The following is a 17,282-nucleotide window of genomic DNA, read 5'->3' on the forward strand; positions in this document are numbered from 1 at the left end:
AGTAAAATTTTTGGTGACAAGCTGTACTGTTTTATAGTCTGAGGAAATATATTGTGACTATGTTACTGTATGTTAAAATTTGTCATTCAATAAAAAAAGATGAAAAAGAAAAGAAAGTGACTCTTTTTGCATTGACTTTTAGAGTGCACCATTTATGAACCATATATATTTCTTTGTAAGTGAAACATTGTTTTGAAAATGAGTGACATTCTTTCTTAATATTTCTTGTAATACAGCCCTGAGAATATACAAGAGGGAATGTTAGCTGGTGATTGAGAGAACAGCTGGCTGAGCCTTGTGGGGAGTTGAAATTATACAACATACTCCCATATTTGCTCTGCTTTGAGAAACTTGGATGTTTCTAGCAGCTGATATACTCTAAAAACCTTCCTGTTCCACAATTATTTGTTGATGATTGTTCTTGGTGGATTTGGGATATTGGTTAAACAGCTTTTGGGGGTTAGCATATTGGGTGTTTCCAGACATGTCTAAGGCAACTGAAAGGAGATGTAACCAACTCTTGCTACTTGTTACTTAGACTTCGGGTCCTTCAATTAGGGGCCTATTTTCTAATAAACTTTCCCTGTAAATGTACTTCAATTGATTGCTCTTTTCAGTAATAAAGCTTTATCTTCTGCTGAGCTCAGTAGGGGACCCCAGTATCTAAATCCACTTATTAACTCTGTTTCAATGATACTCTGGAGCTACCACTTCTCTGCAGCCTTTATTTTCTTCTTACATTGATATATTTTCCTTTATTATATCTCCCACAATAGTGCTTATTCACACCAAATATAGACAATAAATTTGAATGTTACAGAGTTGAACCCAGGCAGGATTTGTTATTATTCTATGAGAATTGTTATTTCTATGTATTTGTTGATGTAATGTTTTATTTTATTGCGTATAATTTGTCATAACCCTCCCAGATTGTGCAGGATATAAGTATTTTTAAATAAATAAATAATATTGTGGTCTTTAGGTTGAGCTGTACATTAAGATTTATATACTTGCAAAACTGTTTCCTTGTACAAAAAGTATTATTATTTTTGTTTTGTAGCCTGTACTTTGTTGTTCAAGTGTTGCTCACTTGTTTAATGTATTATAAATCTCCAAAAAAAAAAAAAGTAAAATTAACAAAGTAAAAATTCTGCTCAACATTCTGCTTAGGAGGAACAAGGACATTTTAATGGGCTTATTTTGTACTAAAAAGTGCTGTTTTGTTATTGTTCTAAAAACGACACTGCTTTCAGGGATTTCCGATTATTGTCATAGGGTATGTGATGTTTCTGAACAAAAAAAAAAAAAGAAGTAACTAAAAGTTCAAGTTCTGGTAAAACATAGCCACAATAGCTTTACGGTTACCTGAATAGAGAGAAGGGGAAATAACCTGACTCTGGTACTCAGAAAACCAAATGATTACATGGAACCAATTACTGTGAAAACATGTCCCTCCACATGGCCATTCGCCTCCATCAGTGGCGTCAGTTACCGTCTGTGTCTGGTCACACATCATTCTGTCATTCCTGGTGTCCTGCTGTCATCTCTGACCTTTCGGCAGCATGCTAGCGGCGGTGTGGAGTCGAGAGAGGGTGCAAATTGACACTATTTAATAGTCTAAAAGTACTTTTATTTCTTCAGGCTCTTCTTCTAGCTTGTGGTGATCCAAATTAGTTACTGGGCCTAAGGCATTTGAAGTAAGTGTGATACCTGGCCCAGACAATACCATAAGCAGATACAGCCTGTTTCCTGAGGATCCCCTAATCCAGTTTTTCTGCATTGGTACAATGCTTCTCTACAAAACATTAAAGAAATTAAAACAGATCTGCACAGTGGGGGGGGGGGGGGGGGGGGGGGGGGGTTGTTGTTTTTCCTGGACCCAATTTAGCATTTTAGGGGAGAGGGAGATTTCAACCATCTGTATTAGGTTTTAGCCCTGACAGTTGGATTACTAACCTTGCTCCTGCAAATAAGTAAATAGGTCTTGGTTTTGACAAGGCAAGATAAAGATGAAGAAAGGGAGCATAACAGAGACAGAGGAGAGAGATTTGATAGAGAAGTCAAACAGAACTGGAAAAAGGAAGGAGATGAGGAAGAAAGAAAGACAACAGTATAGAAAAAAAAAAGAGAGAGACTGAGACTGGCAGAAAGAGATCAAGAGGCTAAGAGAGAGGGCTAGAAATAGTGTTTTTCTGGGTTGCCTCTTGGTGAAACCTGCCATCTTGGAATTATTTTATGTTCCACCTTGAGGGTGGACCAAGGCTATCTTATCTTTAATGTAATTGAACTGCCCTGCTTCCCCCATCTCTGTTCCAGACCCCAGATAATTGGCTTCCTTCATAGGAAGCATTTGGGAGCAGTGGACCCTTTAAACATGCAACCTGTCCTGCTCCCAACCCCTCCATGAAGAGTTTTCTTCTGCCTGTAATCAAATGATGCTCACCAGGGAAAGAACTGACCATGTTGTGGCAGGGGTGATAACTCTATCATTCAGTTCTCAACTGTCTCAGAAAGTTACAGACCTCCAAAATGAAGACCTCCAGGGGGTAGAGTTAGGAAGTCTCAAAAACCTCATGAAGGGAGGAAAGAAAGAAAGGGAAGAGAGGAGTGGGTTTTTGGGAATATGGAACTGTGCCCTTCTCTCTGTGAGGGGGAGCAGGTAGAGGAGGAGAGGTCTGTACGTCACAGCCTGACAAGATGAAAAGAGAACCATTAAATAAAAGAGATTGTTTTTCTCTTCAGCTCTGCAGGAGCCCACATTTGTCAGAAGCTGTTGGTTGAGAGTGGTTACCCGTGCTGGCATTCATTATGGAGTTGGTGTGGATGGGTCCCCTATGCGGAGCCACAAGCCAGCCTGGAGCTGGTGGAGCTTCCAGCAGGATGACAGATCAGTCGTGTAATAGCGTTGACGGGGGCACAGTGGCTGCGCTAGCCTCCATCTGTTGAGGGGACATTTTCTTGGGACACAAAAAAAGACTTTTTGTCACTTCAGGGTCTGACATGGATCCTGCCTGCTAAGGTAGCATTAATATGAAGATTCCCACCAAAATTTTAAAAAATTGGTTTTAGTTTTGTGATTGTACTTGAGGGCTGTAAAACAGAGAGCTGATACCGCTGCACAGAGAAAATAACCAATCACCCATCCACTGCTATAAAAGAACTCTTCATGGAAGGTGCCATGGGGTTAGTAATACTCCTTCACCCCAAATTGTTATAGCAAACATCTTCCTTCAGCCCCAAATGGAACCAAGGACATATGAGAAGGATTGAAGATTGCCTCAGCATATTACTGCTACCCTCAAAGCAGCAGCAGCTGGAGAAAGGGCATTGCTCAGACATGGAAAGAAGAACTTTCTTCAGCAGTAATGTTAGAGCAACCTGAGAAAAGATCAGAAAGAAAAGCTAGACTCTCCCACCCCACTGTTGTCTCTCTTTCTCTGAGCTGTGCTGTCTGCTTAACCAACAGAATATACATAGCAACTGCTCAGAACTGAGCATTACCCAATATCCAAAAGAGAGAATCTCATCCAGCTGAACTCTGCAGACACGTGCTGTGGGACCAAAGGTGGAAGGTACTGGACCAAGTGAGGTATCTTATGGAGACACAGGACAGGTACAGTGGGGGCAGGAGTGAGAGGGTGGTGGGCAGCTGCACCAGTGACCCCAGTCAACAAGAGGCACAAGAGCAGCATCCAGCTTATAGCTTGTATTTCCTAACAGCCCAGGTTCCAGTTGGTGTTGCAAAGGGGGCTGCTTAACCACCAGACAGCTAAACTGAGACCATTTGAATCAGGTCTACAGAGTGTGGGTTGGTGCCGAGCTTAAAGTTTCCACCAAGGTTCTAGGCTTGGAATTCCAGCCAGCTCGGCCCCTCAATAGACTACTCTCTGTACCTTTTACAAACTGTGTTTTATCACTAGCATCTGGGGTTTGAGGGTATGAATATGCACAATCGGTCTTTTATTCCCTTATATGGCAATAACAAAGGCTTTGCTGCTTGAATTACAGGTAGAATAAGTAGTTTGCATGCTAATTCTCTCTTCCTTTTGGTTACTTGGAAATCACGCACATGCTTTCTGTTTTAGTTGCAAACAAAGCTTCCATCTGGCCGCCATACATCCTGACCTAGGAGACAGGTACAACTTAGCACCAAAATACCGCTGTCACTATATGACATATGCTATGGAATTTCACTGTTAATGTAGAGCCCCCTATCCCCATCTCCACAGAGCACCCCTGTTTATTCATCACATTGGGTACAATTCTTGTCTTGGACACCAAAAAGTCTTTAAAGATGCTTAATTTATCCCAGCAATTATTTATAATTCACTATTTTAATATTCTGATGTTACAATAATTCAAACTCTTCATTTAACAGCTTCAAAACTTCACCCCAGCCAATGATCTATTTTTCAACCATATTTATAAGCAAAAGCTATAAATTGCACTGTGGGTCTGGCAGTGTACAGCTAAGTGCAATTTATAGCATTTGCTTATAAATATGGTTCAAAAACTGCTAAAAAGCTTGATATAAAAAAATTAAAAAAAAAAGAAAGAAAGAAAAAATTACTTTGGACCAATGATGATTGTGGGCAATCATTGCACAACAAAAAGATTATGTGCCTGAACTGTGCCGTTCTTTCTGAAGGTTCTATTTTGTATAACGGTGTGATAGATCACTGACTGAGGGGAAGTTTTGAAGCTGTTAAATGAAAAGTTTGAATTATTGTAGCATCGGAATATTGAAATAGTGAACTATAAATAATTATAGCTAAGTGTTGATATGCAGGGATTGTACTTGTGATTTTGTGAATTATCCCTGCACATAAACTGGTCCAATTAAAATAAATAGATCTAGTTTTAGACATGTGGAAAATAATATCTTTGCATATCTGGCACAGGCCAGGCAGAATGTCTAACCTCACCAGTGAGACGCAACAAAATGGCCACAGTTGAACTGGGTGGGCACGTGCCAGGGGTAGAACAGCAGCTGCTGCCAAGGCTGATGACATCATAAAGCAGATAGCCAAGGGGAAGAGGTGGGTCAAAAACCATGATGACATCACAAAGAAGCTAGGTGGGGGGGGGGGGGGGGATCACAAAGTGGTAGTCACAAAAGCTAAGAACCTCTGCCTGCAATTCACAGCAGAACCACTATATAAGGCACCTAAAAAATCCATGCAGTAAACATTTCCGCCTAAGCGTATTCTATAAGTGGTACCTAGATTTAGGCACGGTATATAGAATATGCTTAGTTGATATCCCAGCACCTAAAACTACGTGGCTCCATTTCCAACAGTGAAAACGTGGCGAAAATCCCTGCATGTAGATTTGTGAGCAGTGGGCTAAATTCTATAACTACACGCGTAAACTTTGGAACACCCATGGAATGCCCATTTCCCCGCCCATAGCCACACTTCTTTTGAACTGCGCACATTAGAATTTAGGTGCCGCTCATTACAGAATATGCTTAGTGAGTTGTACGTGTAAATTTTAATTATTTCCAATTAGTGCTGATTATTACTTGTTAAGTGCTGTTATCAATGCTGATTAGCTTCTTAAACCAATTGAGTTATGCGCATTGTTATAGAATACACCTGGATTTCGTCACGGATCTCTAGGCGTGCTATATAAAATCTGGAAGATAATGTCCATTTGGGAGCAGTTTTCAAAGTGCCTGCACAGCTGCAAAGTCCAGTGGAACTCTTTAACTTTGTACCTTGTACTAATTTTCAGAGTATGCAGCACTTTTACTTTGAAAATTATACCTGCCTCTTTTAGAGGCTACTTTCTTCAACAAAGAAAGCATGACTACATTTTCATCCCCATCTTGGGAATGGCCTCTTCCCAAATGTGGGTGAAAGTACTCAGGGCCCCTTCTACCAAGCTGCGGCAAAAGGGGGCCTGCGCTAGCATTGGCGCATGTTTTTCACGCACACCGAGGCCCCCTTTTACCACCGCGGGTAAAAGGGAGGTCTCTTTTTCCTGCAGGAAATGGCTGTGTGGCAAGTAAAGCACTTGCTGCGCAGCCATTTGGGTGGGGGGAGCCCTTACCGCCACCCATTGAGGTGGTGGTAAGGGCTCCCACACTAACCCGGCAGTAACCAGGCAGTGTGTGGCACTGCTGATTACCGCTGGGTACACTCTGGTGCTACAGAAATAAATATATTTTTCTAGCACCACATATGACAATGCGCTAGGGGTGGGAAGTACCGCCGGGGTAATACTTCCTGTTTAGCGAGCGGTAAGGCTGTGTTGGACTTACCGCTGCTTAGTAACAGAGGCCCTCATATTGTTGGTCTGTTCATATACTTTTACTGGCATTCAGGCTCATATTTATTTATTTATCTGTTACATTTGTATCCCACATTTTCCCACCTATTTGCAGGCTCAATGTGGCTTACATAGTACCGTAAAGGCGTTCACCAATTCCGGTATGAACAAATACAGTAATGTTGTGGTACAATAAGGTTCGTGTGTACAGACACATTAGGGAATCGTAGAAAGGAAGAGAATCATAGAGAGAAAGAGTTATTATATGTCCATTATATGACCTTCATAAGGAGAGTATTGCGGCTCCCTATAGATGAAATACTTCAAGACCTGTACATATCCATTTGGTCAACTCCTAATTCAGTTAGACCAACTACACGAAATTCAGATAATAAATAATGAGTGTAGGAAGTTTTAGGACATGGCAAGCAACAATTGGATGTGCAGGCTAGCAAATTTAATTTTGTGTAGTTTCCTGTGTCATTTATACAAATTACTGTTCTGTTTTTTTATTGTTTCAGAGTGTGTTAAATAGTGCACTCTTTTTTTGAAGAGTACATACTATTTCTCGATAGTGCACACACTAATGAAATAATGCGTACTCTTTGCAAATAGTGTGCTCTTTGACTGCAACTGCACGTTCAGTATTGTGTGCAATTCTGGTAGTGGAATTAGAAAAGGTACAGAAAAGGGCAACTAAAATGGTTAAAGGAATGGAACTTCTCTCATATAAGGAAAGGCTAAAGAGGTTAGGGCTCTCCAGCTTGGAGAAGAGACGGCTGAGGTCAGATATGGTAAGGTCTATAAAATACTGAGTGGAGTGGAACGGGTAGACGTGAATCGCTTGTTTACTCCTTCCAAAAAGGACTAGGGGGCACACTTTGAGGTTACTAGAATACATCGAAGAAAATAATTTGTTTTTCACTCAACATAATTAAACTCTGGAATTCGCTGCAGGAGTAAGTGGTAAAAGCAGTTAATGTAGCTGTATGAAAAGGTTTGAACAAATACCTGGAGGTAAAATCCATAAATTGTTATTAAGATAGAACTGGTGAAAGCCACTGCTTATCCTTGGGGGTTAGTAACATGGAATCTTGTTACGTTTTGGGACTCTGCCAGGTACTTGTGACCTGGACTGGTGTGTCTGTCCTGAGAAAGACATCACTAAGCACTACTGGAGAGAGTTTAGAACTTGGGGGAATCTTCTCTCTTGGTCATTCTGCTTGCCCTTCTACTGCAACCCTTTCAGGGACGCACACCCAGGTAAATTCTTCTCGCTTTATATATTAGTATTTTCAGGGGCAATAAGATATGAAAAACGGGGAGACCAGGAGGGTGTCTCATACATCACACTGGGCACTGATGGAAACAGGATACTGGACTAGATGGACCTTTGGTCTGATGCTGTATCTTATATTTACTCTTTCCAAAAATACTAGGACTAGGGGGCATGCAAGGAAGCTAGAAAGTGGTAAATTTAAAACGAATTGCAGAAAATTTCTTCACTTAACGTGCAATTAAACTCTGGAATTTGTTGCCAGAGAATGTGGTAAAGGCGGTTAGCTTAGCGGGGTTTTAAAAAGGTTTGGCCGGCTTCCTAAAGGAAAAGACCATAGACCATTATTAAAATGGACTTGGGGAAAATCCACTGCTTATTTCTAGGATAAGCAGCATAAAATGTATTTTACTATTTTGGGATCTTGTAACCTGGATTGGCCACTCTTGGAAACAGTATGCTGGGCTTGATAGGCCTTCAGTCTGTCTCAGTATGGCAGTACTTATGTACTTAAGATGGAACTCTTTGCAAATTGGGTGCATTCTGTGGACACTATGCAATATTTATGATGCTAAAAAATAACCTAAATTATGTTGTTCTTCCTGCCATTTTGAGCTAACAATAACACCAAACAACACGGAAGTGATTGCTGGCATTTGCCATGTTGTTTTCACCCCTACAAGTTCTGCAATTTTCAGACACTGATTTACACAGTGAAACGCTTTGTACCCATGGAAATCACTTTGCAAATGATGTCATGAAGCCTTCCTTTGATAATTTCAGTCAGGCTTTGGGATTTGCAGGTCAGGTAGAGTGGAAATGCCCCATGATCTGTTCATACAAGTATTTTATTTTGGTCCTGGGGAACTGAGGGCCCGATCCTCATAGGAATAGAGATTGGCATGAGGCGGAGATAGTATAGGCTCCCTTTCTCTGACAACCTATTGTTCCTTGTGCATCCAGACGCCACAGTATGCTTTCCTGTACAGTTGGAGGGGGAACTTTTGGGGTACATGCCCCAGAGGAGTGCCAGTCAAAGATAATGAAAGGGTGCTCTATTCTGGAGGAGTAGCCCAATAGAACTGAAGCTTTAGCTTTTGGAGGGAAATCTAAATCCAAAGTTTAGGGAGGAACCAGGTTTTCTCCCCCAGAGGGGATGCAGCAAGAAGTTTTTCTTCCTTCCAGATAGGGTTGCCAACTGGATCCAGATTCGCCTGGCAGGGTTGATCCAGTTTTGGGTTTACCCCAGTGCATGCAGGGACTTGTAACCTTGCTTTTCTTAGGGAATCCAATGGGGAAATCAGAACCAGAAGTACCTGCATTTAATGGGGTAAGCCCAGAACTGGATCAACCCTGTTGGGCGAATCTGGATCTAGTTGGCAACCCTACTTCCAGAGGAGACAGCATAGGGGTTACCAGACTGGTCCACAGTTGTCTCCTGAGGCTTACTGAGCAAGGGAGTGGCCTATTCCCATAGGAGAATGAGGGATGTAATTATCAATGTGGGCTACAGTTAAGACTGGTTATTTTACTATTAACTCGGGTTATTAGTAACTAGGTCTCTTTGCTTAAAATGAGATCTGTGCTAAAATAGCACAAGTTGTTTTAGCTATTTATTTATTTAAAAAATTGTTATTCCCAGTGGTATACCAAGGGCAGGGCGGTGGGGGCTGTCCACCCTGGATGCATGCTGCAAGTAGGTGCAGGGAGCAGCTGTGAGACTGTTAGCTCCACTGGTTCCCTGCTCCCTCTGATATTACTTTCTGTTCCGGGGCAGGGAACCGGCGGAGCCGACAGCCGTGCGACTGCTCCCTGCGCCCCCAGGAGGTGATGCGCCGACATAGGAACGCCACTGGTTATTCCACACAATCCTAAATTCTAGGCAGATCACAAACCAATACATAAACTTTATTATTTAAAAAAATACCCATCTTAATGGTAATCCAGTTGATAACTTCTCCCCCTTAATAAATCAGCGGCTGCCAGCTTGGTTCACAGCTGTTCACTGAGTGCTCTATAGAGGAAGAGGGTTAGAGCAGCAGGGAAACTGGATCTTGAGACAGAAGTGAAACAATGAAGCTGCCAGTAGCCTTCAGTCCTGACAGGGAAAGGACTGGACGCTGCAGAGTGATCATTCTGGTGAGGGCCGGAAAGCTGAATAAGATAGGAGGTAGGACCCAATTTCTGGGTGACTCCTGGCCTACCTAATCCAGAAAGGAAACATTAGGAACTGAAGACCATTGATCAAAGAGACTGGAAAGAGGTCTCTTTGGAGCTCAACCTAACAGGAGCAAAAATCAGACCTAGCTGAAGGAGATTAGGTAGGAGGACCTGGCAGCTAGCCATCCTGAGAGAGAAAGAAGGAACTTGTCCAGCAGAGGAGTAGAAGAGATGCCTGAGAACATAGGAGAGAGTACATCTCAGAGGAGACGAAGAAGTTAATACATTGAACATCTTTGATACCTTCTGCAACTAATTTACTTTGTTTTTGTGACCTATGTGCCTCATCATTTTCATATCCTTGATAGTGTGTATATTTTAGTACTTGGTGGGATTAAATAGATTGGAGTATTCTTTATACTCCACATCAGCTTTCTTGTGTTTTCTTGTAAAGTGTAATTTCGGTACCTGCCAGAGATTTTGTTCTAAATGAATAATTGGGGCGTAGCTACGGGTGGGCCTGGGTGGGCCCAGGCCCACCCACTTTGCCATGTTCCTCCAATTATTGCCGGTCTTCTAGGTGCCGGTTAGGTTGCAGTGGGAATGCACAGCCTTTCAGTTTTGCCGCAGCAGCCTCAGCCACGTGCAGTTAGGTAGCCATCAGGAAAATCGGCAGCTCTCCAAACAGTCTCGTCCTCTTACCAGCGGTAGTGCAGTAACCTGCTTCATTGTTTTTAGTCTGGGTCCGGAAGTTGGGTGCCCTAGCACTGCGCTGCTGCTGCAACAGTGCTGTGTTTTGCTGCTCTCACTGCCGAGTTCGTCAATCTCGCTATTTCAGGTCTCCTGCCTTGCCTTACTCCCCTCCCCCCATGCTGCTGTGGCGCGCACAGAAAAATCTGCCTCCAGTGCTGTGGCTCGGCTGCCAGGTTTCCTTCACTGTGCACTGCAAGCAGGGCTGGAGAAGATGTTACTGGGCCTTTGCTGGATCAGCTTTCAGTTAAGCCCCCCCCCCCCAACCAGCCAGGCCTCAGCAGTATCCCATGGCCCACAGCCCCATCAAGGCAAGCACAGGAGCCAGCACATGGAGCACAGGCTGCAGTGCTCTCTGAGTCTGCATTTGCCACCCCCTGCAAACAAATTAGAGAAACTCAAGCCCAGCTACCCAGGTAAAATAAATCTTTTACAACAACACAAAACAGCGAAGATGACCCAAAAAAAGGAAGGGAAAACATAAACAATACAAAAATCCAAGTATAAAATAAAAAATAAAAAAATGATAAAAATAAAAAATCAAAATCAAAAAGAGTCAAAAAAAGTAAAAAAAAGACTCAAGACGACACACAAAAAGATAAAACTCAAAATTTTATTGAAAGGTGATATGACTCGACACAGCTGTGTTTCGGCCCAACCGGCCTGCGTCAGGAGTCTTTACACCATGTATCTGTTCTCTTGTCGTTTGAAAATCTATATGGAATGTTCTGTCGAACGGAACCTTATTAAACAAGCTGAACCTTTATGTTCATACTGTATGAACAGTCTTTCAAACAGTCTTCAAATTGACGTATACAGATGTACCTCCAGAATTCTCATGGAGTAAAAGGCATAAATGTGCTTGTCAACAGACACTGTTCTGGATTTAAAGGTACCAGTGGGGGTTGGGGGAGTGGAGTTAAGTGACACCCCACCATTCTCCTGGAGGGAGAGATGCTAGGAGTCTTCAGCTGGCGAGGCTTGGGAATTCCTGCCAGCCACTTCGCTGCTGTGTCACTGCTGGCTGGGGCTGAGTCCAAAGTGGGTAGGCCTGGACCCACCCAGGCCCACCCCTGGCTATGTCATTACCTTTTACTAAAGGACAATAACATTATTACATTATTAAAATTCTTATATTCCGCAAACACCTATTAGAGTTCTATGCGGATCACAATATTAAGGATGGCAAAGCAAACCCTGGGAGCTGACAAAAAATTATCTGACACAACATCAACATCTATTTAGGCATGAAAAAATTTCCTAAAGAGAAAAGTTTTTAGTAACATCCTAAAGATCAAATAATCTTTTGCTTCTCTAATATAAATAGGAAGTGAATTCCAAATTGTTGAAGCCCAATATGTAAAACTTGCAGTTTCCTAGGGTTTGGAAAATGAAGCAACATGCAATCTCGAAAACTTCTTTCTTTTGTTAGAATATTAATACGTAGTTAACATTCCAAAAAAGGCTTAATGCAAAACAGATTACAGGTGATTTGTCTGCTGCTCCTTGTGATCTTGGGCAAGTCACTTAACCCTCCATTGCCTCAGGTACAAACTTAGATTGTGAGCCCTCCTGGAACAGAGAAATATCCAGAGTACCTGAATGTAGCTCACCTTGAGCTACTACTGGAAAAGGTGTGAGCAAAATCTATCAAAATAAGTAAATAAAAATGTTCTGATGAGCATACACTAACTGGATAACACAGACATAATGCAGGAGCACTTAGCACTTCCTAAATAGGAGGCAGTAAGTGATCCCATGTTAATTTTTTGGAAATCCCACAAGCACAGGACCTGCAAGAACAATATATTTAAAAAAATTTAAAATATTGGCACCTTAAACCTGGACTTAGCGCATGGGAAAGTCCAGCTTTAAAACACACTAAGGGCTAGATTCTGTATATGGCACTGAAAAAAATCGGTACCAAAAAAAATGTGCTTAGTGTTATTCTATAAACCTCGCCTAACGTTAGGCACAGTGTATAGAATACACGTAGTGGCCATTCCCATTACTAAAATTTAGGTGCAGCCATTTACACCAATGAAAACCTGGGTGGGCGCAGTTCGGGCGTATTCTGTAAAAGTGCAAGCAATTTTTAGAAGCATCCATGACCTGCCCATGCCCCTCCCATGGCCACACCCCCTTTTATGATCCGCACATTAGAATTTATGTGCACCACTTTACAGAATATGCTTACAAAGTTGTGTGCGTAAATTCTAGTTGGTACCAATAATTGTTCATTAGCGGCCAAATATCAGTGCTGATTAGCTTGTTAAACAATTAAGTTGCATGTACAGATTGGCTAGGCACGAAGATTTGCGCAAGGAACTTTAGTCACTGTTTATAGAATCTGGGGGGTACGCCCATATTTTAACACATTTTTGGCCACTGCGCCCCCTCCCCCCACAGGATCGCCACTGCTGCTGCCCCCCACCCACCCACCCACCCAGCAGAGCTGCAAATACCTTGGCTGGTGGGGATCCCAAGGCCTCGCCAGCAGAAGAGGTCTTCCTCCAGCGCTGCTCTTTCCTCTGCCGCATTGCCTGCCTTCCTGAACTCTTCTGCAGCAGCTTCCTAGCTCCTCACTGCTGTCCTCCTCTTTTCCTCTCTGCCATATTGCTGCACATTCACAATCAAAGCAGTGCCGTGGTCTCACCGCCGCCCCCTTCTGGACATACTTCCTAAGGAAGAGGAAGGCGTGAATTTGGATGTAGCCCCTGGATGCAGGCACTTGGCAATTACCACTCAGCTGTATTAGTAGTGTTGGAGGCCCCCGGGGAGAGGGAATGCGTGAGCAGCAGTGTGTGAGAGAAGGGATGTGCAGGGGCACTAGCACACCAGCCACTGTTCCTACAAAGATAAACAGGCATGGTCATATCACTGGACAAAAACTCCCTTCTCCCCCAGGGCAGCCACAACATCAAGGTACCATTCAGATGGACAACAGTCCTGGCTTGATAGAAGCAACATCTGGAATGGTGTCAGCGTTGAGAGGGAGGGCAACCAGACTTTTAAGTTACACAGGGCAGTCGGAAACCTTACAACAGCCCTGAGTATGCCATTCAAAATCACCTCCTTTAGGAAAGCAACTTACCCCCCTCACATAAGTACATAAGCATTGCCATACTGGGACAGACTGAAGGTCCATCAAGCCCGCATCCTGTTTCCAACAGTGGCCAATCTAGGTCACAAGTACCTGGCAAGATCCCAAATCCGTACATTTATGCTGCTTATTCTAGAAATAAGCAGTGGATTTTCCCCCAAGTCCATTTTAATAATGGTCTATGGACTTTTCCTTTAGGAAGCCATCCAGACCCTGCTAAGCTAACTGCTTTTACTACATTCTCTGGCAACGAATTCCAGAGTTTAATTACACATTGAGTGAAGAAATATTTTCTCCGATCCATTTTAAATTTACTACTTTCTAGTTTCATTGTGTGCCCCCTAGTCCTAGTATTCCCCCAAGTCTTTCCCCAAAATACACAGCATGCAAACTTGCATCCTTCTATTACCTGTTAAATAAGAATACTTTTAGTCAGTTTGCTGTTTATTATTATCTTCTTTGAGTTGAAATGCCTTTTGTTGTAGAAGTTAAAATCCTTTAAATTAATCATTGGTATTAAACTCAAAGGAGTTTAACCATATCCTATTGAATATTTCAGGGTTATCATTCACCCTAGCAATTTGTTTCTTGTAGAAGGTGATGTGAGATAGGCTCTTTATAATAGCCTAGTGGTTAGTGCAGTGGACTTTGATCCTGGGGAACTGGGTTTAATTCCTACTGCAGCTCCTTGTGACTGTGGGCAAGTCACCTAATCCTCCATTGCCCCCCAGGTACAAAATAAGTACCTGCTTATATGTAAACCACTTTAAAGGTAGTTGCAAAATACTACAGAAAGGCAGTATATCAAGTCACATTTCCCTTTATTGGGAAAGTACTAGGCTTTACTTTCTCTTTAAATTAGTATTACTGCTTTTTTTTAGCAGGAGATTGAATTGTTCTGCCACAATGGGGTCAGGAGGCAAGGTGTGACCTTCCTGTACTGTACAGACTCTCAATCTGAAGGAAAGAGCCCCGCCGAGGCGGGGTTAATGACATCGAGGGCAGGGTTAGTGACGTCGGAGGGTACGTCGGGGGCGGGGTTAGTGATGTCAGAGGCTATATCAGGGGCGGGGTTAATGACATTGGAGGGTATGTTGGGGGCGGGGTAACATCAGAGGCGGGGTTAAATATGTCAGAGGCGGGGTTAAAGATGTTGGGGCGGGGTTTATGACGTCGGGGGTGGGGTTTAACTTTGTGCGGGTGTTGGCTGGTTTTGGGCGGGGAAAATTTTTTCAATCTGGCAACCTTGGCCTTCAACTGTTTAACTCATGGCAAGCAATTCCTGCAAAAAGTTACTGTCTTAAGGCAGTGGTTCTCAACCAGTGTGTGGGGACACATCTGTGTGTTCCCAAGAGGTGGGAGGTATGTCACAAAAAAATTTGGTGTACACAGCAAGCCTGTGTTTCCTTTATAACCATCAGTGCTTCCAAGCTCGGAAGACCAGCAATTTTGAGAGTCAGGTTCTTGAAATCCCCCATAACTTTCCTATTTCTTCTTCCCTACTACCCCCAATAATAACTGCTGCCTCCAGCCCCAACTGAAAATGTTGCAGATAATGCTGTCCATAGATTCTGTTTGCTTATGTGAATTTCTAAGTAGCATATTTGCAGGTTTTTGTGTTGCTTCACAGTATCTGACAGTGGAGGGATTTTGTTTTGCTGTTACTGAGATGACATCAGAATTTGAATCAGTGGCGAAGCCACAGGGGGGGGCCTGGGCCCCCCACTTTTGACTCAGGCCCCTTCCACAACTGGAGTACCCTTTGACTGACTGGCAGGGATGCTCTGCCGGCCAATGAGATTCATGGCCAGAACTGCCCCAGCACTGTCTCTGCAGGGAAGATGTTGACAGCCTCCCTTCCTACCACCAACATTGGCAAGTCAGTGTGCACATAAACTGAGCATGCGCATTGAATGCCAATGTCAGCAGCAGGAAGGGAGGCTGCCGACTTATTCCCCGCAGAGGCAGCGCTGGGACAGTTCCGGCCATGGATCTCATTTGCTGGTGGGAATTGGTCATACCCACCAGCAAAGGTAAGAAATACAGCGGTTGTGGTGGTGGCCAAAGGGGGAAAGGAAATGCATTGCCCCCCCAGACCACCCTTAGCCCCCCCCCCCCCCCCCAGAAATCCAATGTTGATTATGCCCCTGATTTGAATATATATTTGTTTTCTTGTTTGACAAATGAGAAATCTGGGACTGATGTGTTGCATACAGCTTTTTGATATGGGATAGGCAAATTTATGCTAAACTTACAGTTAAACAATAAAATATTTAGGTGTACTTTATTCAGCTGTGAATTGTAGTGTTCAGTGTGTCATGTATATGTTACCTGTGTCACAACAGGTTGAGAACCACTGTTTTAAAGGTGGGGGGGGGGGGGGCAGTGAGCAGGTGGGGATGGAGAAAGTAGCATTAAAGAGAAATCAAACTTTCTGTTCCAGGGCCGTCCCTACCATAGAGTAATTGTGTTTTTCACACAGGGCCTCCTTTTTGACCTACATTTCAGACCCCCCCCTAACTTATGCAAATGCAGCCCTGTATCCCTCCCTATCTCCATCCTCGTGTAGACCCCTAACTAGTTTTGTAAAAATGTCATGTTTTCTGTAATGCTAATGAAGCTGCAGCTTTTCATTTTCTAAATGTATTAACGTGCTATCTCATCTACCCAAGGACTTTGCTAATTTTTCTTAAGGAAACGCAAACGCTGACTTTTCGCATGGCTTCCAGGTATTGGAATAGATAATACCAGGTCTTTTTTGACGGGGTACTTGGGGGTACTGAGTACCGGCACCTTTTCTATTGTCTGCTAAAATTGGCCCATGGTCCCCAAGTTATAATGAAAGATCTCAGACTCTCCACACCAATTCTGCCTTGTCATAGATTCTGTGACTGGTTGCTGGGGTCCTGGCTATTGTGGGGTGGGTCCCTCAGTGATCACCCCACCCCTGAAGGGTGGGCTGGCATTTGAGTACCGGCACCTTTTTTGCTAGAAAAAAATGCACTGGATAATACACATTATTTCATCTCGCTCTGTACTGAGAACAGAAATAATGGTCCCACGGTGAGCTCCATCTGTGCTATTTGTCTTTCAGAAAGGGTTTAACCTTTTCTCTACTCGCGGGCTTACTCGTGCTTGAGAAGTTGGGGAACTTTTTTGTTTTCTTAAGCAGGTAGAATTGGTAGCCTGCCTTTTCTGAGCATGGTCTTTGTGTGTCAGCTCCAAATCTGCTTTTTGCTGGGCAGGCTGCTCAGGTTTGTCCGCATGGCTCTGCTGCAGTTTCGCTGTGGTTGTTTCCTGAAGCACGTTTGATGGTGAGAGGACTCGGGGTGGGTGGCGGTGGCCCACCACCTCATCGGCTCACACAGCTGCTTCTCGCACTTTGTAGTTATCATTTTTCCCCTCTTTGGGTTTGTGGTTTCTTAGACATTCTGTTTTGCCACTGTTTGACCAATATTTTCACCTCCCTCCACGGTAGACTTTTTTTTTTTTAATCTTGAAAAATAACCCGCTTCCCCATCCAAAGCAAAAGAGGAAACTGAAATTTTGTTATTTTCATGTGTAAAAGGGCAGAATTTGAAATTTCCGTTTAAGTCAGAGCAAAACCCACAAGAGAAACTTACTGCTGATAAGCAAACAGATTTATTAAAGGTTGAGGTTTTTTTTTTTCCTGCATAAAATGGTGTTGTTTTTCAATTTTTTTTTCACTACTTGCCTTGC

The 17,282-nt window shown here is 43.1% G+C and overlaps 1 protein-coding gene across 2 annotated transcripts in view; it reads left to right on the forward strand.

Annotated features, from left to right (window-relative positions):
* The first annotated feature begins 3,545 nt into the window (after positions 1 to 3,545).
* Positions 3,546 to 17,282, forward strand: part of LOC115463484 (forkhead box protein P3-like) — a 79,907-nt gene continuing 66,170 nt past the window's right edge. Inside the window, exon 1 of one of the 2 annotated variants that reach the window (XM_030194027.1) lies at positions 3,546 to 3,613. In XM_030194027.1, the coding sequence (XP_030049887.1) occupies positions 3,597 to 3,613 (17 nt within the window). In that variant the 5' untranslated portion in view covers positions 3,546 to 3,596. The remainder of the gene's footprint in view (positions 3,614 to 17,282) is intronic. The other variant, XM_030194025.1, reaches the window with a different exon arrangement.

This window comes from Microcaecilia unicolor, chromosome 2, assembly GCF_901765095.1.
Source record: "Microcaecilia unicolor chromosome 2, aMicUni1.1, whole genome shotgun sequence".
Classification (NCBI taxonomy): Eukaryota; Metazoa; Chordata; class Amphibia; order Gymnophiona; family Siphonopidae; genus Microcaecilia; species Microcaecilia unicolor.